Here is a 25,003-nt window from a genome sequence, read left to right as displayed (position 1 = left end):
AGAGCGACACTCTCTCTTCCCGGCCCCGATGTCGGCAGTGGTCCCAGGGGCCAGGAGGATGGCGCCAAGCTTGCTGATGTGGAGGTTCTTCGTACTCATCGTGGTACCTGGCTGCATGACAGGTAAGGGGTCACTGGTGCCTCTGCAGTCCTGGGAAGGCTAAGGATGTAGACCCTTCCCAATCACACAATACGAGGGGCATCTAAGTAGAAAGTACGGGGAGGGGACGGGACCCTGGGTTCTGCCCCTGTGTCCATGGCCCACCGGGGCCCCATTCTTTGCCTCAATCATCACCGACTTATAAAGAGAACTCGGAATGGGGAGTTCTTGTCACTCAAGGTCTTTGACAGTTGATTCTGGGAAGAACATAGCGGTGTGATATTTGACTGTTAACTGGATACTAATGAGCAGATTCCTCAAGAGATTTTATTTTCCAATGAATTTAGTTTTCCACTGCATCCACTGGCCGTAAGGATAATACTAGAAATCTGATAGAAATCTCTCTAATACCAGGTGAATGTGTCTCAGATGTCAGTAACTCATATATGAAGCACTGGGATCACTTAGGATCTCAGAAAAGTTAAGCTTCAAGGATGTGTACTTTTTTTATTACTGCCTAAGGAAATGATACCTAGGAAGCTCCTTGTATGTGCAACTTTATAGAAGTTTTTTAAAAAATATAAGCATATCATTTTGAGAACATTAATTCTTATCTTATGTGTCTGCTGCTGCTACTATGCATGTCTATATATGTGTGTGTATGTGTACATATATGAAAGTTTTGCATTTCATTCACCCTTTCAGAAAGATATTGTCAGTTTCTGTTTTTGTTTTTTTTTAAGAAATAAGAAACCACCAATTTCAGCTTCAAACCTCCTTCCTAATGGCATGTGAATTTTCTAAAAATGTCCTCCCTTGCTTATGCAGGAAAACATATCAGCATCTATAATTTAATATCTTTCATTTCTAGACATATAACAATGCCAAGTGGCCACAGAAAGATGTGCTAAGAAGTGAAATACAATGATGTCTAAGGGGTCTTTTTGGCCTGTTGAGGGGAAGTGACCAGTCACTGGGCTATGAACTGACCCAGGGGTAGGATCTTCATTACTTTAAAGTGAAAAGTGGACATGATTTTAGGAAGACTTATAATGTGACTTCTGCCTCCGCCGGGTCTTTGCAAAGTGAGAGGCAGGCCAAGGGAACAGAAAAGTCTTTACAGTTGACTGGGCCTCATCTCTAGGGAGCACATTTCGAGTAAGCACGTGTTACTGACAGGTGTTGGTGACTTATCTGAGAATGTGAGTGGTCTGATCGCAGTGCTCTGCCATACACTCACATCTTCAAAAATCTATCCAATGCCTCTTGGTCCCCTTTTCAACAGTACAGGAAATACAAACGTGAACAAAACGTAGCCTCACCTTAAAAGGGGTATAACCTGGTGAGGAGAAGAGAGTTATGACCCAGCGTGGGTGGGGTGGGATAAGATCTATGGGAGTGGGGGCCGAGAGTTATGACCCAGCGTGGGTGGGGTGGGATAAGATCTATGGGAGCGGGGGCCGAGAGTTATGACCCAGCGTGGGTGGGGTGGGATAAGATCTATGGGAGCGGGGGCCGTCTGGGAAGGCTTCACAAAAGCGCCAGCACAAAGAGTCCCGAGGGGCCAGTGAATTTCCCTCCACGGGGATTCCAGAGGGAGAGACCACGGGCGCAGGGGCGCGGCAGAGCGCCAGGGAAAGCCCTCGGCCTCGGGTGGAGAGGTGGGGCTACTGGGGATTCAGACTGGATGGCCCCAAGCTGAGGATTTTAAATTTCATTTGAGAGTCAATCAAAGACAATGAGAAAGTAAAATTTACCATTTATAGGGTACTTTATGGGGCTTCCCAGGTGGAGCAGTGGTAAGGAAGCTATCAGCCAAAGCAGGAGACACAAGAGGCATGCATCCGATCCCCGGGTTGGAAAGATCCGCAGAGGAGGGCATGGCAACCCACTCCAGTATTCTTGCCTGGAGAATCCCCATGGACAGAGGAGCCTGGCGGGCTACAGGCCATGGGCTCCCAAAGAATCGGACACAGCTGAGCAACTGAGCACAAAGTACCTTGTATAGGCCAGACACATGTCTTCCTTCCACCTTCATAGTCCTTTTGCAAAGTGGATGTCACCAACCCACGAGATGAAGAAGACCCCAAGACTCAGAGGCCACAGAGCCAGTGACATGGCCGGGACTCAAACCCGGTTCTTTCCGCTGAGTGCTCTTTCTGTTCACTGTTGGACAGGGCCCAAGCTCTATGGAGGTGACTCCACAGAGAAAGGTGGGCAGACAGGGCGTGCAACAGCCTCTTCCAGAGACCAGTAGGACTCAGCAGCCAAAGAGAATGACAAGGGCTCAATTTCTGGGATCCACGCATGGCTTAGGAACCTCTCCAGGGTCAGAAATAATCTCCTCTCAGACTTTTTCCTCTCAGAGGAGCCCAGTCTTAAAATAAACAAATCTTATTCCTAGGAAGGGAGAGGTCACTGACAAAATCAATCAGACTGTCAACAGATGCAATTTCTAGCTGATTCATAAGGCTGATTTTCATTCTGAAAATTTCCAAAGCCACCATTTAAAACTGTGAGGGCTGCTGACAGGGAGTGTATTGGTCAACGTGGGTGTTTTTAGTCTCTGTATTACTGGGTCTTGGGATGTGGTTGAAAAGAGACTTCTCCTGATGTTGCCAACAGGCACGTTATTGATGGTGCCTTTCTCAGCACTGTGGAAATTCTGAGAGTTTATCTGTGCCTTCATCATCTTTCTTTCATTCTAGGAATTCTGTGATCAAATCTGCATGCCCTAGTCTCAAAAACACACACACACAGTGTGGAAACCCATGAAGATGATATTTTCGTCTAATTATCCCTTCTTGTAAAGATGACTGCCCACACTGGAATTTCCATCTTCACATTTGTCATTAAAACACAAACGCTTAACCCTTCACATTCAATCATTCAGTTTCTCTAGATCCCAAAGTGTTATTACCACATGTTCCTTGCTTATCTTTAAGATATGCCTTGGAGAAGGTTGCGTATATAGATAGATGGATAGATCATAACCGTGTGTGTGTGTGTGTGTGTGTGTGTGTGTGTGTGTGTGTGTGTGTGTGTGTGTGTGTATGGATTTGGTAAACTTAGGGAGTATCTCATAAAACAGCTGCTACTTTCTTTAAAAACAGCATTTCTTAAATAGGCGGTGCTGCTTACCACCTGTACCTCTGCTCCTGTTGAGATCTGAGAGCATCGAGGCACCAGGAAGAGCTGGCTTCGCTGACAGTCAGCTGCTGTAAAGAATGGCCGATGTGCAAGGAGAAGAGTTCCTAGCTTCTTTGAGCAAAGCCTTGAGTGATCTGGAGGCGCCTGTGCCACCTCTTGCTGAGATCGTTCTCATCAGAGCGACAGTCACCCTCAAGTCGGGCTAGCCCTCCCCCCAGCCCTTCCTCACTCCCTGCCCCCCTCACCGCCTCATGACCAGCAGAGAGTTCCTTTGGGAAGTGGGGCCATGTCCCCCGAGGCCAGGGCAGAGAAATGTTAGGAGGAAGCTGAATTTTGCGGAGGGGTGAAGGGCGTGATTTGGGGGCAAACTGCTGGATCTCCGTGGGCCTCAGTTTCTCTGTAAAATGAGAAGGTTGATGGGGCTGATCCTGAGACTGCCTTCTGGTTCTCTTGCTGTATGTCAAGAATTCTGAACAGGAAATAAAATAAGCTCTGTCAAAAAGCCTTTGCAAGCTGGGGTACTTTCAGATGAAAAAGTTTCCAAACCGAAGACATATACAGCAGGGTCCGGGTTGAGAGGACTTCGGAGGCCCAAGTGCCAAGGCTGACGTGTCATCTGGGTTATTTCCAGCCTCTGGGAGGTTCCGCCCTGCGCTCAGGCCAGGCTTCGGGGAGGGTGACGGCTGTAATACCGCTCCCTGCTGGGGAGGCTTCTGCTGTTTGCTCTTGGGGCCTTTTTGCCCTCAGTCGATGTCCTTGCTTCTCGTAAGGGAGGGCTTACGTGAGCGGGAACTTTTTTCTCTTCTCTTCATCCCAGGCCATTCCCTGGGAGGAGAGGAAAGAGGATCTTCATTCAGTCAATTGCTTCAAAAAGCTATAAGCCCTTGCATCCTTGAAAGCGGTTAAATTGAGGCTTCCTAATCACTTCGGGGGAGCCGCAGAGGGGCACGCGTGCTGGCCAGGAAGGCAGTCAGGCAGAATTTTGGCTCTTCTCTGCTCCCCTCCAGCCTCTGTTTCTCTTAATACTGATTTTCGTTCACGTGTTTGGCTGCACAGGTCTTAGTCGTGGCACGTGGGCTCTTTGATCTGTGCTGAGTTCTGCGGCGTCTTTAGCTGTGGCTGTGAAGTCTCAGCTGCAGCATGTGAGATGGTTACCTGCGGCACGTGGGAGCTTAGTCCTGACCTGGGAGGGAACCTGGGCCCCCAGCATGGGGAGCACGCAGTCATAGCTACTGGGCCACCAGGGAAGCCCCTCCAATTCCTGTTTTTTAACTTCCCCTCTGAGAAAATGAACATATGCATATGGGATGATACTCGTACTTTTCGCACGTCAGAGCACCCAAGCGCGTACCCGTGGGTCCTTGGCCTTATGAGTGATTCTCGACTTTCGTTCCTCGTCTGCTCCCTGCCCCAGTCTTTGGGTGGCAGCGAGAAACCGAGAAGGAAGGACACTTGAGCAGGAAGGGGGTTGAGGCTGGGTGGGGGAGGTTGGCACTGAAGAGGTAAGACCTGGGCCGTGGATTTTCTCTGGTGAGCGCCCTGGAGCTCAACAGTCAGAGGAAAGGGCCCCTCCACCCTTTCCTCCCCAGACAGTCCTGGGCGCCCTTTCTCCGGAAGTATCTGAGCAGAGCCTAGAAGAACATTGGTCACAAGTGGTATGAAGAGCTGGGCAGGGGGGCTCAAGGGATGGCCTCTGAGCCCTTTGGACTCAGGACCTAGAATTCCTGTCTCCAGGCTAACAGTGTGCATCACCACAGCCCAGCGGGGCCCTCTGAAGTCACAGTATTGCTAGCTGCTCAGTTGTGTCCGACTCTGTGTGACCCCGTGGACTGCAGTCCACCAGGCTCCTCTGTCTGTGGGATTCTCCGGGCAAAAACACTGGAGTGGGTTGCCATGCCCTCCTCCAAGGGATCTTCCTGACTCAGGGATCAAACCCACGTCTCTTGCATTGCAGGTAGATTCTTTCACCATCTGAGCCGCCAGAGAAGCCCCTGAAGCTATAGCTGGGGGGTTCCCTAAACTTCCTGCGACCCTGCTGTCTGTTGCTCTTCATCCAGGCATGTATCAGGGGAGGAGAGATTGGAGGCCACTAATGAGCACCCTCATCCGCCTCTTTTGCTACCTTTTCTAGTAAGTTCTTCAGGAAGTTCTGCTTAGGTGGAGTCAGCTGCTGTCCCAGGTATTATCAAGGGCAGGGGCTGGGGAGGAGGTGGTGGTGGGAAACAGCCCAGAGATGGCCTTACCACGTAAAGATGGCCCTCATTTGTTACTTCTGTACACGTCCTGAAACTCCCAACAGGAAGAGCAATGTGATAGACACACTCTATCTAGCTCCATCTTTCTTGAGTAGCGAGTCCTTGAGCAAATCTGGGGAGTGCTGCTACATGTTTCCTTAGAAAACTTTCTTATGCACAAAATTTTGAGAGTAATATTTGGGGTAATAACCTCCCTGTCAACCAGGGTCTCCAGGTAAGACCTCCCATGAGGTTCTTTAATATCTGAATAGCCATACTCCGAGCACAGAGAATGAGACACAGGATGTTACCCTCACTAGTAAGGGAGATGTAGCTGGCTTGGCTAAAGTAACCTAAAAGGCTTGGGTGCCTGGACAAGATTGGAAGCAAGGGTTGCCAAGGAAAAACCAAAGACACCAGGGAAGCAAGAGAAGTGGAGATCTAGGACTAGAATCCAGGCCTGTCCTATTCCAGCACAATATTCCCCATATGTCTTCACATCAACTCTCAGTGACATCCATCCATCCACTTCCCATCCATCCCCCCATCCTTCCTTTCCTCCTTCCTTCTTCCATCCATCCATCCATCCATCTCTCCATTCATTCATCCTTCATTTCTTTCATCTATCTATCCATCATCCATCCATCCATCCATCCATCCAGCAATCTATCCATGCATCAGGATTACTGAGAAGGAAAAGGTCTTTGCTCTCAAACTGCTCCTGGCCTAAGACTGGAGATAAGACGTCTGCTGAGCAACTCCCACCTTGAAGACTTGCCAAGGGAGACAGCAGTATTTGACAATGACTCAACAGCCGTCACTGAATCCCCCCTTTCCCCAGGCTTTCAAATAAGTCACCCATTTCGGGGAAAACAATACTAGAATCATCTCTGGGCCTTTTAGGTATTTTCCGCTCTAAGATTACTTAGGAATTTTCCGGCTTTTGACTTGTTTGGAGCTTACTCTGGGATTTGCTTCCATCAGTGAGAAAACACAAGTCTAACTGGGAAATGTATTTAGAGCAGCGCTTTCTGGCATGAATTACACATTAAATGTGCATCTGGGGAACTTTCACAAATGATGTCCAAGTCCCACCCAAGACCAGTTAGGTCAGACTCTCTGGGGATTAGAACTGGACATAGGCCAGCATTATTTTTAAGCTTCTCAAATGATTCAAGATGCAGTTAGGATTGAAATCCACAGAATAGTGATTTCATGGTTGGTCCGAGTCCATTGTTTTATTCCTATTCACTGGGAATAAATGCCCTAGCATAGTACTTCCTGAAGTTCAATGTATTACAGATCACCTGTAATACAGGTGAGGCAGGGGGCTTGTTGTGAGACAGATTCTGATTCAGGATATCTGGGGTGAGGGAGGAGATTCTGGTGCAAACAAGCTCCTCCATGAGATCCAAGTGCCTGGTGCCTGAACCCCATTTTAAGTAGCAAAGCTGTCATGGGACAGAAGAAGCGGGTGCTGTGTCCACCCCACAAGAACTTCCAACAAAAATGGGAAAACCAGTCTGGGAAAGACACAAGATTGAACATAGCAGCGTGGTAGGTGGCAGAGTTGATGACACCATGGCATCCAGAGGTGCTTCCCGGGGCATTCAGAAAGCCTTCTTGGAGAAGGTGTCTCTGAGCTTGCACTTGTAAACCTCAGGAGCTGGCTGAGGGGTGGTGTTTCCCAATGAGGTGGCTAACGCTGTATATGTGAGTCATGATCCTTGAGCAACAAACTGAAAATTGAGGCGTTCATGAGGGCAAAGAAACAAATGCCCCACGTTTCAAATATTTCCTACTCCATGTTGGTCGCTTGCTGAACAAAAATGAAGCTCAAATGCCTAGTGATCCTATAAAAACTAGTACTTCTGTTCTGACAAGAGGCATCTGGGTTCTTGCCCTCTCACTTTGATCCTCTAGTAACACACGTCATTGGGGTCTGGAGTCTGTACTCTCACAATGGGCCACCGAGTCAGCATCACTAGGACCTCATGACACCTCTGGGTAACAGTCAAGAAGTCCGGGGTCTTATTTCCCCACATTCAAATTTTGCCCCGACCTCTGTCGAGCGCCAGGGCTTCCATCCTGACTGCCCAGGTGACCTTCTGCCCCTAACCCATCCTGTCCACACGGCTTTCCATCAGCCACGGTGCCTGCAACGGCTCAGCTCAGGGTCAGGGACCCAGGAGGATTTCAGGCAGCAGAAACTCTAAGGCACCAAGGTGTGGCTGCCCCCGGGTGGGGTGACCAGAAGGCCACTGAGAATGGGCGGGGTGGCCGGCGCAGGCCAGTGGAGTCGGGCCTCCGGCTGCCCTCTTCCCCACCCACCACTCCGGACACAACGAAAGGGCCAGGTGGATCAGGAGACTAGGAAAAGTGAAATGCTTCTTTCTGAAAAGAAGAAAGAGAAGCAGGTTTTTAAAGAACACAAAGTGCGTGTGCTAAGGAGGTGATGGGTCCCTTTACTCTAAAGAGCATGGAAAGCCCGCTGGGCTCCAGGAGGCCCTCGGGAGAGAGGGAGAGGAGGAAGGTGGGCAGAGCTGTGAACTGCAGAATGGCTGGCTGGTTGGCCCCGCACAAACCCTGATCCCAGCACCCACTTTTCCCTTTGAGGTTTATTTTGCCTTCAGCCTTGTGCCAGGAAACACTTTTGGAGGGTGCTGCACTACAAAGGCTTGTGGAATCTTAGTTCCCCAAACAGGGACTGAACCTGGGTCCAGGCAGTAAAAGCACCAAGTTCTAACCCCTGACCCCCAGGAACGTCCCCAAGAAACGTCGGAAACACAAGTGATAACGAGAAGAGCTCATACTTACAGCTCTCTCACAGGCACTACGTGAAAACGTTGTGTTGCCTCTGTTAATCCTCAAAATCAGGTCCACTTTGTTCTCACCCCCTTCTCGTACCCAGTAAACTGAGGCTCATGGAGGTGAATCACTTATCGCATGGAATGCAACTGGGAGTGTTGGGGTGCCGGATGGGAGCAAGGCTGGCTCCATGCAGGACCTGCATTGTTGATGATTCTCGTAAACTGCTGTTAATAAAGAAGTTTAGTTTCTCCTTTTGAAAGTCTGCTCTGAGTAGGCCCCACTGCCCCTGTGGTTGTCGATAAATGAAAAGACTGTTCCGACCGCATCCAACCCCAGACACCCAGTAGCTGCCTGCCGTCTTCTCGAGCGGCTGGCTTTTCAGTCCCATAGAATCCCTGAAGTTTAAATTCTCTAAATCCTGCTCTCCCCTCCTCCTACCTGCCAAACAGTAGCTCAGGGTGTCTTTCCTGCATTTGACTGGGCTTCAAAGAAAGCACTCGATTCAAGCCACGTCTGCCCCAGCCGCCCACGAAGCAAGGAAATTCTGAGCACCTTCAGGCATGAGTCAACATCACCATGTTCAGGAATCTCTGCCCACAGAATCACCCACTCTTCTGTTTGGGCCGAAAATAGATACCTCCTTCAGAAGCCTCCCTGCTTCTGTAGCCTTAGCAATAAGAAAACAAAGGCCAGGGTAGGTGTGCGTCCAAGGCATGATGGAGGGAGTTCTCTCTGCTGTGAAGTTCTCTGGAGTGAAAATACTGTTGCTGAGCCGGACACGCAGGACAGGTGTGGCAGGTGGAGGGGGGACGCAGGAGGGTGGCTGGAGAGGGTCATTCCTTTGTTCATTCATTCACTTGGCAAACATTTACTAAGCAAATACTATGTATCAGATACAGGGTTGGGAGATGGGTGCAACCCAGCCCTGGGTCTCCAGGAACCCTCCATCCAGCAGGAGAAAAAATATATCACACAGACAGTGCCAACCGAGCTGAGACTCAGAATGCAAATACAAAGAAAGAGTGGATGGCCACACAGACAGGCATTTGTTCCTATGCAAGTCCGTGACATTGTCACTCAAGAACTGCCTCACTGTCCTAATACCTGGGACAGAAACAAGGGCTGAAAGCATTGCTCTGTCGTTACTAATTACTAAAGCTACTGAAATCAAACACTGTGGATTTTGAGTTTAGAACAGCATAGTGAGAAAATGTGCAGAAGCTTTCCTTTGCTCAAGAAACTCCCTGAGCAAGAAAATACGAACATTTTTGGTGGGAGCAGTTCCTTTCCTTAAAGGAGAAACAGATGGCTCCCACAGCCCACGGGTGTTGTAGACACACCATTAACATGCAGAGCTGACAGACGGCACCTCCTCACCAGTGTGTGAGCCACTTTCCAGTTTCAAACACCCAGGAAGGACCTGCCTCTCCAAGAAAGGGATGAAGGGAACCCAGTCAGTCTGGTTGTGCTAGGTATTTAAAAGGAAGAGTGTTTTTTTAAACTATATATGTGTATATATATATATACACACATACACACACATAGACACACACATATATATATTGGGTTCATAAAAAAGTTTGTGTTTTTCTGTAACATCTTTCAGAAAAACCTGAATGAAATTTTTGGCCAATCTGATATATACAGGTTGTATACACATGCTACGTATAGTGTATACATGTATACACATACATATATGTACTATGGATACATACGTGTATGTGTGTGTTTATGTACATATACGTGTCTCTCTATATCTATGTTTGTTTAGTCGCTAAGTTGTGACCAACTCTGCAACCCCATGGACTGTAGCCCCCCAGGCTCCTCTGTCTATAGAATTCTCCAGGCAAGAGCCCTGGAGTGGGTTGCTATTTTCTTCTCCAGGGGATCTTCCTGACCCAGGGATTAAGTCCGTATGCCTTGCATTGGCAGGCAGAGCCTTTACCACTGAGCCACCGGGAAAGCCCATGTGTATACATACATATACACAAATATGCATATATACACCATGTGTATACATACATATACACAAATATGCATATATACACTATGTGTATATACATACACACATGATATATACAGGTACATGTGTGTGTGCGCGCACTGTATACATGTATACATATATGTGAGTCTAACTATACACATGTATACAATGCGTATATTTCAGTTCAGTTCAGTCACTCAGTCCTGTCTGACTCTTTGCGACCCCATGAATCGCAGCACGCCAGGCCTCCCTAAGTTCACCCAAACTCCTGGAGTTTACCCAAACTCATGTGCATAGAGTCGGTGATGCCATCCAGCCATCTCATCCTCTGTAGTTCCCTTCTCCTCCTGCCCCCAATCCCTCCCAGCATCAGGGTCTTTTCCAATGAGTCAGTTCTCATGAGGTGGCCAAAGTACTGGAGTTTCAGCCTCAGCATCAATCCTTCCAATGAACACCCAGGACTGGTCTCCTTTAGGATGGACTGGCTGGATCTCCTTGCAGTCCAAGGGACTCTCAAGAGTCTTCTCCAGCACCACAGTTCAAAAGCATCAATTCTTCGGCAGTCAGCTTTCTTCACAGTCTAACACTCACATCCATCCATGACCACTGGAAAAACCATAGCCTTGACTAGATAGACCTTTGTTAGCAAAGTAATGTCTCTGCTTTCTAATATGCTATCTAGGTTGGTCATAACTTTCCTTCCAAGGAGTAAGCGTCTTTTAATTTCATGCTGCAATCACCATCTGCAGTGATTTTGGAGCCCCCCAAAATAAAGTCTGACACTGTTTCCACTGTTTCCCCATCTATTTCCCATGAAGTGATGGGACCGGATGCCATGATCTTAGTACATATGTATACAATGTGTACATATATATGTGTATAACTATATATACATAGTTTCATGAAATGAGGGCCTTAGAGTGAATCGGTCTATCTCCTCAGAGAAAGACTGTGACACAGTTAAAGGGCAGAGGAGCCGTTTTTACAAGTTTTGCTTGAAATCCCCGTGGCCTGGGCTGACGTCAGCCTCTTCCTGCCCAGGGCCCTGTGAGTTTCCCGGGAGTTTCGGGGAGGCTGTGCTGCGGGCGCCGGTCCTGGCTGTGGCAGGCTGGCGGCTTCCCCAGTGGGTGAAACCAGTAGCGCCTGCAGACCCAGCTGAGTGTGGTATCTGTTTCCGGCCCCTGCGGTAGTGACACCTCTGCTCAGCGTCTGATTTAGAATAAAAGGATCTTCGTGAAGAGAAAACTCCTTATTTCAAGTGGAAAGCAAAACAAACAACTACCAAAAAAGTTACAAACCCCAACACCTTTTAACAATACGAGGGCAGTTTCCGCTGACATCCTGCTGACACCCAGGAGAGTGCGGGGGACCGCAAAGGGTGAGCGTTTTCAGCTCAGATGTGCTAACAGGCCTTTTATTTCACTTTTGACTTTCAACGCCTTTCACTCACCAGGCCATCAAGTTTCACTTTCCCTCTCCCAGGGTTTCCTGTCTCGCTCCTCCACCCTGAGTTTGCAGTGGGCTCCTGCGGAGGGACTCCCACCCTCCTGCTCCTCCCGTTCCTCCTGGGAGAGGAGCTGTGGGCCAGCCAGGCACCCGGCTGTGCCTTCTACACCTGTGATCTTACCGAAGTCTCACAACAACCCTGGGAGTCAGGTACCACTGGGATCATTGCCGTTTTACAGACGAGGAAACTGAAGTTGCTAGGCTTTCATTCACACACCCCAGAAAGTGACGGAGCCAGGCTACCTGCTCCATCCTTGTACAGAGGAAGAAGGCAGTTAACCGGTCTCATCAATTTCCCCTGGGCTTCCTAGGCAAGTTTTCTGTCTCTTATTTTAAGTCACTCTTTGATTCACTCCCAAGTTAATTCTCTTGAAAGCAACTTTCACAATGCCTCGTCCCTGATCAAAGACCTCATGTTGTTCCCCCACCACCTGTGGGGCATGCGTCCTCTGCCTGGCATCTCGTTTCTTCTGACCGGGTCCATCTGAATGTCCCCTGCACATTGGACCCCCCACAGCTCCGCCCACTCCAGCAGGCAGAGCTCCTGTTGTGCAAACATAGCTTCCTCACCTACAGTTTCAAAGCCTGGCACCTAGGGACACCTCCCCTTTTATAATCTACCACATCTCATCTGCCTACTTGGAATTATTCCCAACTGGGAAGCACCTGGGGAGAGTAGAAAGGGCTCAGGAACTTGGGATTTCACAGGGCTTGGATTCAGAACCTGGCTTGAACTTGCGTAATCCTGTTTTCCTGTAAAACCATCAGTGGGTACCATTCTCTGCCAGCACTAGCAGGGTGGGGACAGCTGATGGACAGGTGTGGCGAGTGCAGGTGGTCCGGGAAGGCAGAGTCATGCCCAGCCCCAGAGAAAAGGGGCAAGGAGGCTTCCCAGAGCAAAGTGACAGGGAAGGGTCCTGCAGGTCAGGCAGGAAGGGGGAAGCAAAGTCTAGAGCGAGTTAATGACAGAGGACACAGCACGGTCCTGCTGGCTGGGGAGCACCGGTGGGGTGGAGCTGTGAGCTGGCCACGGAGCCGGGCCAAGTGCAGGGGCATGGGCTGTACCTGGGGAGGAGCCGGCGCCACAGAGCAGCTGCAGGGATGGGGGCCATCTGGGCTTGAGGGCATCAGCCCTGTTATCTGTGTGTATGACTGATGGCAGGTGGCACGGGGGAAGGGGTGTAGCCCCTGAGGGTGCTGAGTGACCTGGGGGTGAGCCGGGAGTGGGCCGGTCCTTCAAGCCTCCAGGGGCCTCAGCTGCCGTGGGACGAGGCAGCCTGCCTAAGGTAATCAGGATGCAGTAGGTGCTCAGTCAGCATGGCTTGCTGGGCCTGCGATCTGCACGGCCGAGAGCCAGAGCACCTCTCCACAGGCTTCCCAAGTTCAGCACAGCCAGCGCTGGGCGCCCCGCCCCCCGCCCCGCCGGCCTGCTCGTCCTCCGTTATCTCCAGTTTTAATGAAAGATGCCGCCACCACCACCACCTCCAGCTGCCCAGGGAACATGCCCCGAATCCCGGCCCCTTTCGCCTCACTGGCCCCACACTCCTTACAAAGGCCCAGTCCCTGGGGAGTCCAGTCTGAACCATCTCTGCATATTAGCGCCCACTCTCCACTCTCCAAGCTCCAGCCCCCCGAACCCCAGCCCGAGGTGCCCGAGACGGCCTTCCTGCCTCACAGGACACACGGGGGACGGGGCGGAAGGAGGTCAGAGGCTACCGTGGCCACAGGGACAGGAAGTAGCTGAGACATGGGAGGAAAGGTGGGCGCACGCGGTCATGGGTGCCTCCCCCTGAGAGGCTGCGGATCTTGACCTCGCGGAACTGGCTGTGTGACGCTGGGCAGGACACTGACGCTGCCGGCTCACTGCATCGTGTATAACACGGAGCAGCAGGGATGGCCATCCAGTCATTAATCACACTGAAATGCTTCTTATTTACAGATGAGAATATCAATAACACTGTAGCATTCTGTATACGTCAGTTTATTGCATATTCAATGTCTTGCTCATAGTAATGGACTATAAAGTAGTCGTAGTATTAATTATCATGAATGTTCATAACAGCCTACTACTGAGGGGACCGGGGAAGCCAACTGTGTGCCTGGGTCAGTGGCCAGCATGCAGTGACTGCCATGTCTTGGATGGAGCGGGCACTTTCTCGGTGCATCGGAGATGACAGAGAGGCTAAGTCCCTTTCAGTTCTGCCATTCTGTGGTTAATAAACGCCCCAGAGCAGGGTGAAACCCCATCCCTTCCACCCTGTGCTGATCGAGCCGGTCAGGCTCCCCGCCAGCCAGCCTTCTCCCCTACTGCGTCCCGTCCGTTCACCAGCAGGACTGAAGGCATCGCTCATGCCACGGGAGGAACTCTATGCAGTTCACGCTGCAATGACTACATCCTTGACGGCTCCCATCTGTTCTTTTCAGCACAAAGCAATTCCCCTTGAATCATGGTTAACAGGTCTTAGTTCCCACGTCCTTAGAAAATGCTGCCACCTTGGATTTAAATTCAATAAGAGGAAGCCCAACATGAAAACCCCTTATAAATTCATCACCTGTGGTCAAACCTAAGTTGGGTGTCCCTTGAAAGGAACAGTACTCGCCTATGGCTTTGATCAGAGACCACGATTTGCAGGTGCTGCCTATGCGAGTTTAGGGAAGGCAGGAATTTAAAAATATTTGTATTTATTTATTTTGCTGTACTGGGTCTTAGTTGCAGCATACAAACTCTTAGTTGTGACCTGTGGGGTCCAGTTCCCTGCCCAGGGATTGAACCTGCACCCCCTGCCCTGGCAGTTTGGAGTCTTAGCCACTGGACCAGAAGTCCCTAGAGCTGATACTTTAAAAGGTGCTCTGCAGAACTTGGCTCAGACAGTAAAGAACCTGCCTCCCAATGCAGGAGATGCAGGTTTGATCCCTGGGATGGGAAGGACCCCTGGAGAAGGGAATGGGCAACCCATGCCAGTGTTCTTGCCTGGAAAATCCCGTGGACCGAGGAATTTTGTGGGCTGCAGGCCGTAGCGTCCCAGAGTCACACATTCACTTCACTTTCTGGGGGTCTTGGAATCTGTTTCCTTCAGTGCTGGCCTATAGTGGGGGACAGCCCAGACTGAGTCCACAGAGTAAACTCATCAAAAGCCTTTCAGTCGAGGCTGCCTTTCTGAGGCCAGTTCCTGGAGTACTGGAGAGGGCTCTGGGCCTCATCTACGCCAGGCCTCGTCTACGCGACAATCTTAAACACCCTCCTCCCGACTGTGTGGCCACCCCCATCATCAGTTCACTCTGACACAGCCTTACCCTCCCCTTCTCTGTGGGGCCTCGCCTACTGATGTGTGGATTTGGGGAACACGCTCCGGCTGCTGTTGGTCTACGCTGAACCGGTCTTAGGCTAGTCACAGTAGACAAGCAGTCAGGGCTGCCTCCAAAGCACCCAGAACCTCAGAACCTAAATCAGTACCTTCCCTACAGCTGGCCTGTGGCCTCCGTTTCCGTAGTGGGGCTGACGTTCTCCATGGAAAGGCTGGTCGCCATCCAAGACACACAATGACGTCTTCGTCTGAGCAGGCTGTCCTAGCAGAATACCACGGCCTGGAGGCCTTAGAAAAACACACTTTATTTTACCCCTCACTTTATTGCTGGGGGCTGAGATCTGAGATGGGGGTGGGGGGTGGCGTGATGGGGTTTGGGCGAGGGCTATGGTTTCCCCCCAGAGGATTTCTCGTGACTCTCCTAGGGGACCCAGACCCACCTAGGAGGGTCCAACCTCACGGCCTCAAGTCACCTGATGCCTCACCTCCTGACACCATTTCACCCGGCAGGAAGGTTTCTTCATATGAATGTGAATCCAAACACTTGTTTGAAGCGGAGTGTATTCTTGAGAGCAGGCAGGAAGAAGCGTGCCCAGAGTGAGGGGTATGGGAGGCACCCTGGGAGGTGGGGGTGGCTACTGGCAAACCTGACCCTCATCTTCCCAGGACACATGGATTTGGGGCGCCTGACCCACTCCGGGCCCACGCTGGCGCGGCCAGCCCCTACACGCGGCCTGAATGGGGTGTCGGTTCTGACGAGTGACTCTTCCTTTTGGATGCCTCCATGTTCTCCTTTGACTTTCTTCTTCTTTCCTATCTTTCCCCCTGGGTCTTGAGTTTCTACCCAGCATCGCACCTTTGTGCCTGGCATTCTTTAAAATAGTGGAAACTGTGGCTACGGAGTTGAAAATCTCCGTGACTCCGTGGTCTAAATTCTCTGAAGGCTCCCCTTGGGGAAGACGGTGGGTAGGATTCACCAGCGTAGCACATTTCTGCTAAAACCATTATTTCGTCCCAAGAAACAGCTTTCAAAGGTTTGAAGGAAAACTGATTTTCGATTTCAGAGAAAGAACATGGGTATATTTCTACACCCCTTGTTTTTCTTATCTGACAACGTTTTAATTTTCATCGGGTTGACATTCTGCGGTAAATGTGTGGTTAACTCTTTCACATACAGAAGTTCGTTATCAGCTAGGCCTCCCAGGGACAAAACCACCCCCCTCAACATTTCATTCGCAGAGCATTTGAGACCCCCCAAACGCGACGGCTTTGACTTAGGGACAGGAATACTGCTGCTTCTGTCTCCTTTCTTCTCTTCTAACATAAAGAGAAGAGAACTCTTTTCCCACCCAGCCCCCCGTTTTTCTTGGTCACAAGTGTTGATTAAGGCAGAAGGTGTTCTCATTCTTAAGTTGTGGAAACTCTGACTCTTTGGTCTGAGAGGCCCCGCCGGGGTCTCAGAAACTGTGGGTCAGATACAGAACTCACGAGCGAAGGATGCTCAGTACCAGAGAACCAGCTCAGCCGCACTGAGTGCCCCCTCTCCCCCCACAGAGCACACAGCACCCCCGCTTATCTTATTCCCACCTGGGGAGTCGGGCGACCTTTTCTTTGACGCTGTTAACCTACCTTAACCCCATCCGCACCCCCAGCCCACAGCCTGGTGACCCTGAACTTGGTTTTGCCACATTTCCCTCAGCATGTGGGGGATTCCCAGGTGGTGCAGTGGTAAAGCATTGTCTACCTGCAATGCAGGAGACATTAAGAGACACAGGTTCAAGCCCTGGGTCGGGAAGATCCCCTGGAGAAGGAAATGGCAACCCGCTCCAGTATTTCTTGCCTGGAGAATCCCATGGACAGAGGAGCCTGACGGGCTACAGTCCACGGGGTTGCAAAGAGTTGGACATGACTGAGTGACTGGGCGTGCATGCCTCCGCATTTACGCTGAGTGAAGATGGATCTGTGTTGACTGAATGAATTAATGGACCATATTATCAATGTGATTGCTGATACACTCAAGCATTCATTCAGGGCCTATGGCTGCCCGCATTGAGGAAGTAGTTTAAACAAACAATAGGTGACATGGACGGCCCCAGCAACAATCAGAAATGACCAGAAGTTTCGAAACTCAACAGTGGTGAGCCAGTGGGCAGGGGTCAGGAAGTTGACCGTACTTTATTAGACATGTAGGCCATTGTGAACGCAGGTGAGAGGAAGGAAACAGATCCAGAATTCTCACAAATAGTCTTAGAAGATAAAAATCGAAAGAATCTCCATTGCCTACGGTGCTAGTAGTCACTCTGTGCTCTGGGATGCTAGGATGCTTGACTTTTCAATGCTTTTTAATTTTTAAAAGGTATTTATTTATTTGAGCATGTTGGGTCTTAGTTGCATCATGCGGGATCTTCTGTTGCAGCACACAGATTCTCTAGCTGTGGCACACAGGCTTGGATGCTCCTTGAGAGCCCAGTTGTCCCACAGCATGTGGGATCTTAGTTCCCTGATCAGGGATCTAACTCTGGCATTGTAAGGAGGATTCTTAACTACTGGACAGCCAGTCAACTCCCTGACTTGATGGTCTTTTTCCCTTTTCAGCTAGCTCGGATAAGCCTCATTGGCCATGATACTGCCACTGTGCAAAACTGGTGACATTTGAAAACACATATTGGAAGCAGGGAAAGTTGGGAGGTGGAAGGAAATGATAAGATGCTCTGGCAGGTCTGCATTCGGGAGGGCTGGAGGTGAGGGTGGACGATACAGGAGATGGAGGGGGCTACGTATGCCAGGGTCCTGGAGAGGTCCAAGCAATAACTCCTGGGGAGGGATTCCACCCGATGGCAAAGGTGCGGGGAACCGAAGGGACTGAAGTGTTGCCTCATGGGCACAAGAGGGCCGTTAAAAGAAACAAGGACAAGAAGGACTGAAGGTTGTTTGAGTGCATGTTTGTTTTTAACTTTTTATTTTGGGAGAATTATAGATTTTCATGCAGTTGTAAATGACAAGAGATCCAGTACAGCCTTCATTCAGCCCTCCCCACAATTATAGCATGGTATCACAACCAGGAAGTTGACCTCACTGCAATCTCTCAGTCTTGCTGACCTAACAATCTGACATGTTCTCATTCATGCATGTGTGTCTTTATTTCCATGCGACCTTCCCACGTGCGTAGATTTCTGAGACCGTGAGCAGAGCCAATGTACACAAAAGTTCCTATCCCAAGATCCCTCCCACTGCCTTTCTGTGACCACAGGCCACCATCCTCCCTGACCCCTGGCAGACACTGAGCCACTCTCCATCTCTATGATTTTTGTCATTTTAAGACTACGAGATAAATGGAATCACATGATATGTAACCTTTGAAACTGGCTTTTTTTTCACTCAACCTAATTCCTTTGCGATCTACCTTTCTGCACATAATTCCTTTTCCAATCCATCTTTCTGCGTTCCTTAGCTGGCATTGTCCAAACATTATCCAAAAAAAGTGCTTCTCCTCCTCACTCCATGCCATGCTTTTTCCGTATCACTATCGATGGCAACCCACTCCAGTATTCTTGCCTGGAGAACCCCATAGACAGAGGAGCCTGGCAGGCTATAATCCATGGGGTCACAAAGAGTCAGACACGACTGAGCAGCTGGAACACACGCAGATTGTTTGCTAGCTTTTTAAATCATTTCATTATTTTATCACTACCACCATTGCTTCTTTTGGGTTTACTGGACACACTGTCATAAAATTTGCAAGTAGAGATAGTTCTGCTTCTTTTCTTTCTAGTATTTAGGCGGCTACGTGTTCTTTCATTTGATTGCATTGACTAAAACCCCAGTGGCGAGTTAAGTAGAAGAGGAAATAGTAGGTTTTGAGCAGAGCTGGAGCACCAGAGGATGAAGGCACTGTGTCTCGACGAAGCTCAGGGCTAGAGGTAGGCTTCTGCATGGAGCAGCGCAGCATTCTTGCCAAGACCTCAGCTCAGAAGCCCAGACAAGCCTCTAGTCCCATCACTGAGGGTCCTCTAGCCATGCGACCTTGCTGGGCAACCTCAGGCAATTCTCCAAACCTCGCTGTGCCTCAGTGTCTCATTTGTAAAATCGTAGGAATCATGATAACATCTTCTTCATGGTGTAGTTGTCAGGATCAAATCAGGACATATTTGTGAGGGCTTGTCATTGTTACTTTCAGACGAATTATTAACATGTACTTTTAAACTCTCCCAGTGTTAATTCCTAATGTGGCAAACAATGATGGATATAATCTACAAAAACGAAAGCTTTGGGGTGGGGCCCTCAGTAATTTTTGAAAGCATAAAGAGGTCTAACACCAAAGGTTTGAGAATCACTGTCTTTGTCATATTGGTTGTTTAAAGAATTGAAATATGTCCAAGTTTGTTGGTCAATACCTGCTCTTTGCACTTCTCAAATGATTCATCTGTACTCCTTCCCCTGGCTTCTCCCACACATCAGCAACTGAAGGGTCACCCTGCGGCAGACGGGAGCTGTGGGATGCTGGCTTCACCCTTACACTGGCATCCCTCATGCTGATTCCCGACCCCCTCTATCCCGCTTGTTCAACACTTTGAATCTCACGCCTACAGAGAAACCAACCTCGTCACCCTCTGTGTTTTTGTGGTGACCTGGGTCCATGAAAACCTTTTCTCCTGCTGTCTTCTTCATCCCTGCTTCTTCTGACCCATTTAAGTTTGCTATTTGAAATTATTTCCTGAAAGTAAAAGTGGGATCTTTTTTTAAAGGTAGGCATGAGGGGGCTTCTTTGGTGGCTCGGTGATAAAGAATTCTCCAGCCAATGCAGGAGACAAGGGTTCAGTCCCTGTCCAGGAAGATCCCACATGCCGCGGAGCAACTAAGCCCGTACTCCACAACTATTGAGCCTGTAATCTAGAGCTGGGAAACTGCAACTACTGAAGTCTGTGCCCTAGAGCCTGCACTCTGCAACGAGAAGCCTGCGCATTGCTAGGGAGCAGCTCCCACCCACCACAACTAGAGAAAGCCTGAGCAGCAGTGAAGACCCGGCACAGCCAAAAATAAAGAGATATTAAAAAGAAAAAGAAAAGAAATAGTGTGAGTTGCTCAGTCATATAAGACTCTTTGCGACCCCATGGACTGTTGCCTGCCAGGCTCCTCTGTCCATGAGATTCTCCAGGCAAGGAGTGGGTTGCCATTTCCTTCTCCAGGGGAATCTTCCCAACCCAGGAATTGAACTCAGGTCTCTTGCATTGCAAGCAGGTTATCTGCCATACCAAAAAAAGAAAACGTAGTTCCTTTCAAAAAAAAAAAAAAAGGTAGGTTTGAAGGCAGCAATAGTGGGATTTCCTGTGATTCTGGTCCCTTCGCCTTGAGCTGTGTGACTTCAGGCAACTGACTGAACCTCAGTTCCCTTATGTGTAAGGTGGGGTGACAGTCTCTCCCTTTGAGGGTTGCAGTGAGCATGGAAGGTAATCTCTACAAGGGAGCAGCCACAGGCGGGGCTCAGGTGTCACAGCTACTGTTATATAAATAGCCCCAAATGGAGGACGTGAGCTCTGAATTCTTCAAAGATAATGATCTGAATTCAACCACAACACTTCACAAACACTTCCCAGTGACCCAGATAGTGTAGGCAGAGCCCTGCCTCCAGCTAGAGGAGCTTCCACCGCTGGTGACAAGCGCGCTTGCTCCTGACGCTAGCTATGCGGGGAAGCACTGAACTAGAAGTCGGGCTCTGTTGCGTCCCAGGTTTGCAGCTATTTGTCGAATGGAACAAGGCCTGTTTCCTTAATCAACAAAAGGGCAGGTTAAGCTTAATTATCGCTGGAGTTTCTCCCAGCTCTCAGATCCTGGGATCCTATTGAGATTAATGGTAAACATGTCCTGTAATATTTTAGTTTTCACCTGAAATGCCTGCTTTTGCTGAGGCTCAGACTGCTGGGTGGGCTCCCCAAGGAATTTGGAGACTGTCTCGTACATTTAGATAAACCTCTGAATATTCATTGGAAGGACTGAGGCTGAAGCTGAAGCTCCAATACTTTGGCCACCATCAGGTGCCCTGATGAGGTGCTCTCATCAGGGAAAGACTGAGGGCAGGAGGAGAAGGGAGTGACAGAGGATGACATGGTTGGATGGCATCACTGACTCGATGGACAGGAGTCTGAGCAAACTCTGAGAGATAGTGAAGGACAGGGAAGCCTGGCGTGCTGCAGTCCACGGAGTCACAAAGAGTTGGAGACGACTTAGCGATTGAACAACAGCAGCAAATCTCGAGGTTCTTCTTAGATTTGACACAGAGAGTGTTTTGAGGTCAAGAACCACCGCATTTCTTTATCCAGTGCCCCAAACTTTAATGGTTCCTACCTCCCTTGTGTAAAGCTCAGTGAACCGTCACCTAGAAGTTCCTGTGCTTGGTGAGCTCTTCTGATGTCTACCCCCAGTCTCGAGCATGTGGACGGCCAGGCAGATGGGCACAAAGATGAAGCCAGGCCCTCAGAGCTGGCCTGGCTGTTCGGGCAAACACAACTTGACCTTGATTCACTCACAAAGTGAAGAATCTTATCTCAGACCTTGTCCACATCCTTTGGAAGCCCCTTCCCTTTCCCTGTCTTTCACGTCACTCACGCAGGCCACAGGGGCCATATGAGTGCTCTTTTGTTTTCAGCAACATCAGAAAAGAATAATAAAAATAAATCACCTAGTCCACAACTGTTTTCACCCATCCACCTTTCCTCCAGCCAAAGGAGTTCTCAGTGCACTCTCTCAGGTGCCCTTCCTGGGAACAAAGTGTTCCAGAAGCAGGTTTAGCGGTGCCTAAGGACCCCGCTGGTCGGCCCCTGGGGGAGGTGGACCCCTGGGGAGGGGGCATCCACTGCTAGATGCTGAACTCGGCTGCAGCCCCCAGCAGCTTCGAGACACTTGTGAGAAATCGTCCCAGCATTCACACTCACCCTATCATTTCAACAAGCCTCCCGCAGGCCACATGTCTGCATGTCAAAGTGTGAGAGGCTCTGCTGTGCACAACTGAAGCAGAGTCCTTCTGGCCCTAGAGAATCAGACTTCCCGCTCAAAGGACCGACTTCCCTCCAGGTGCTGGTATTTCTGGGTAACTCGAGGACACAAAAACACCTCAGCCCAAAACTCATCTTAGTTCTTTGCGGTTGCCATTGTTTAGTCGCTAAATCGTGTCCGACTCTTGGTGACCCCAAGGACTACAGCCCCCCAGGCTCCTCTGTCCATGGGATTCCCCAGGCAAGAATACTGGAGTGGGCTGCCATTTCCTTCTCCAGGGGATCTTCCTGACCCAGGGATTGAACCCGGGTCTCCTGCATTGGCACTTTACTACCAAGCTACTGGGGAAGCCCAGATCTTAGTTCTATTCTCTTCTAAAAACAAAACGGCAAAACACGAAGGGTGGCTTTATGTTGAAGGGAGTGGCGTTGAAAGCACATGCGGAGCGAGAGAAAGGGTGTCAGGACCCCACCTCCAATTAGGAAGCCTGGGTCTGCATCTCTTGTCACTCCTACCGGGTGGCCGGTCACTTAGAGGAAGGGAAGTGACTGCCCTGCATCACCAAGTTTCTCACCTTTTATTGGAAACCCAAGCAGCGGGAGCTGTCCTCTGGAAACAGCAGCAGATGGTTGATGGTCTGGTCTAACGTCCAGAAGGAGAGAGCAGGACCTCCCTGGTGGCCCAGTGGAAAAGAATCTGCCTGCCAACACAAGGGACACCGGTTCAACCCCTGGTCCAGAAAGATCCCACCTGCTGCAGGGCAACCAAGCCTGTTGGCCACAACTACGGAGTGCCTGCTCTAGAGCGGGTGAGCCACAGCTGCCGAAGCCTGTGTGCCTAGAGCCCGCGCTCTGCATTAGGCAACGCCACAGTGAGCAGCCTGGGCACCCCAACTTGCCACATCTAGAGAAAAGTCCACGCAAAGCAATGAAGACCCAGCACGGCCAAAGATAAATCCATAAATCTCTAAAAAATGAAAAGAACAACAAGAAGAGGCAAGAAAGGAGAGAGCAGACGCCTGGGAGACAGAATAGCTGGTCTGAATCCCTGGACAGCCAGTGGATGCCTCAGCTCTCTCTCCCCCTGCATGGGTGTGGTGAGATGGAGGAGGTGAGGCTCCAGCGATCCACTGGAGGGAAAACAAAACAACGGAGATGAAAAGCAGTGAGTGTCCCAGGGGCCCCCACCCTCGTCCACCTTCCTCCCAGACCTGCGTGGTGACACAGCCCAGAGCAAGGCAGCTCTCAGTGACTGTTGCCAATGTCAGCTGGAGATGTTGAAAGTGCACGGATTCCAGCACTTTAGTTGAACAGGGAATTCCCGGAGGCAACAAACCTACAAATATCCCAAGAGGAGCTGCCCCTGGGCCACTGTGGATGGAGGTGGGGTGGGTGCAGGGCAGAGGGACCCGTGTGCGGGGTCCCTCCTGCGTCTTTCCGGTTACCTGTCTTAGCTAAAATCTGAAATGAGACAGGAAACACTTTCGACATCAGAAGAGCTCAATTTTTACTCTCCAAGTGAGAGTGGAAGCGCTTGGGGTTTGCAGGATTCGTGATAATCACTGGCTCTCTTTCTGCCTCTGCACACACTGAAGGTAGGAGGTGGCCAGATCACATCAGTGTTCCTCTGAGCCCCTGGTAGGACCCCGCCTGGACCCCTGGTCCAAGCTCTGAGCATTCACCCCAAGTCCCAGCGCCAGACTAGGAATGTACACAGTTCTCCTCCACTCCAGAAGCAGCACACACTTTCAATCCTCTCTGAAGAGAAAATAACATCCAATTTAGAAATGTACTGATGCTTTAAAACGACAGAGAGAAAAGCAGTTCCCTTCCCACTTGCAAAAACTTTTTCTGTGTTTGCCTCCCGAGTTGGGGAAATGGGCAGAGTAGAAAGCAGAGAAAGACTTCTGTTAGAAAGGCAGAGCCTCCGGTGGAAACAGGAAATATATTTGGAAATGTGGGTGCAAGAGTAAAGACAGAAAAAGCCCCTTTGCTGAACTCAGAGAATTTAAGAGTAAAACTAGGGAATGAGGCAGCTGCCATGCTGTGTGAGAAGAAAACTTGTAAGGATAATATGAGGAAAGGGGATGTAAAGACATTTTGCTGAGTCACATAAACAGAATTGTCCTTCGATACTCTTCTGCTTCCCTGGTGGCTCAGATGATAAAGAATCCGCCTGCAATGCAGGAGACCTGGGTTTGATCCCTGGGTCAGGAAGAGCTCCTGGAGAAGAAAATGGCTACACACTCCAGTACACTTGCCTGGAGAATTCCATGGACAGAGGAGCCTGGTGGGTTACTGTCCATGAGTTCACAAAGAGTCGGAGACGACTGAGCAACTTTCACTCACTCACTCCTCTGCAAGATTTCAGGAGAGAAGAGGAATTTTCCATTCTTTTTTTTTTTTTTTTTAAGATGTTGTACTGCTGTTTCTTTTATGACCAGTCTGAGAAGGACTTTTAAAAAATCCCAGATTTAATCCTATTAAAAAGAACACCCCACCCTCTGTCTGCCTTTGCTGAACACCCTCCCACTCCACCTTCTTTAGATGACATCTGGATCCAGTCTTTGCATGGTTTCCGGGCAAAGGGTTATAGTCAAGTTCTTTACTAGTTCTTAGGTATAGATCAGGGAAGTTCCATTGCTTCCAGATTTCAGGAAAGATGCTTTGATAAAAAGCAAGTCTGTGGGAGTAAGAAGTTCTGGAACTCTCCCTTGTCCCCACATGACCTCCTCGATGCTCAGGCTAATTTATGATGATCCCGGAAAGTTCCATGGCCTAATTAAAAAAAGCATATCACCATGTAAATAGTTTTTAAGGACACCAAGTTGTCCCAAGGGCAATTTGCCTGGTTCTTTTCCAGTTTCTGTGTTTGGAAACTTTCTTGGTTTGTGACTGAGTTGTCAGATTCTGAATGCATCTGAG

General features: G+C 49.7%; 1 protein-coding gene across 1 annotated transcript in view; it reads left to right on the top strand.

Annotated features, from left to right (window-relative positions):
• Positions 1–28: 28 nt before the first annotated feature.
• The window catches only part of IL2RA (interleukin 2 receptor subunit alpha), a 41,925-nt gene continuing 16,950 nt past the window's right edge, over positions 29–25,003 (top strand). Inside the window, exon 1 of the mRNA XM_052651242.1 lies at positions 29–122. Within this exon, the coding sequence (XP_052507202.1) occupies positions 29–122 (94 nt within the window). The remainder of the gene's footprint in view (positions 123–25,003) is intronic.

This window comes from Budorcas taxicolor, chromosome 13 (genome assembly GCF_023091745.1).
Source record: "Budorcas taxicolor isolate Tak-1 chromosome 13, Takin1.1, whole genome shotgun sequence".
Taxonomy (NCBI): domain Eukaryota; kingdom Metazoa; phylum Chordata; class Mammalia; order Artiodactyla; family Bovidae; genus Budorcas; species Budorcas taxicolor.
This window is presented reverse-complemented; position numbering and strand designations above follow the sequence as displayed.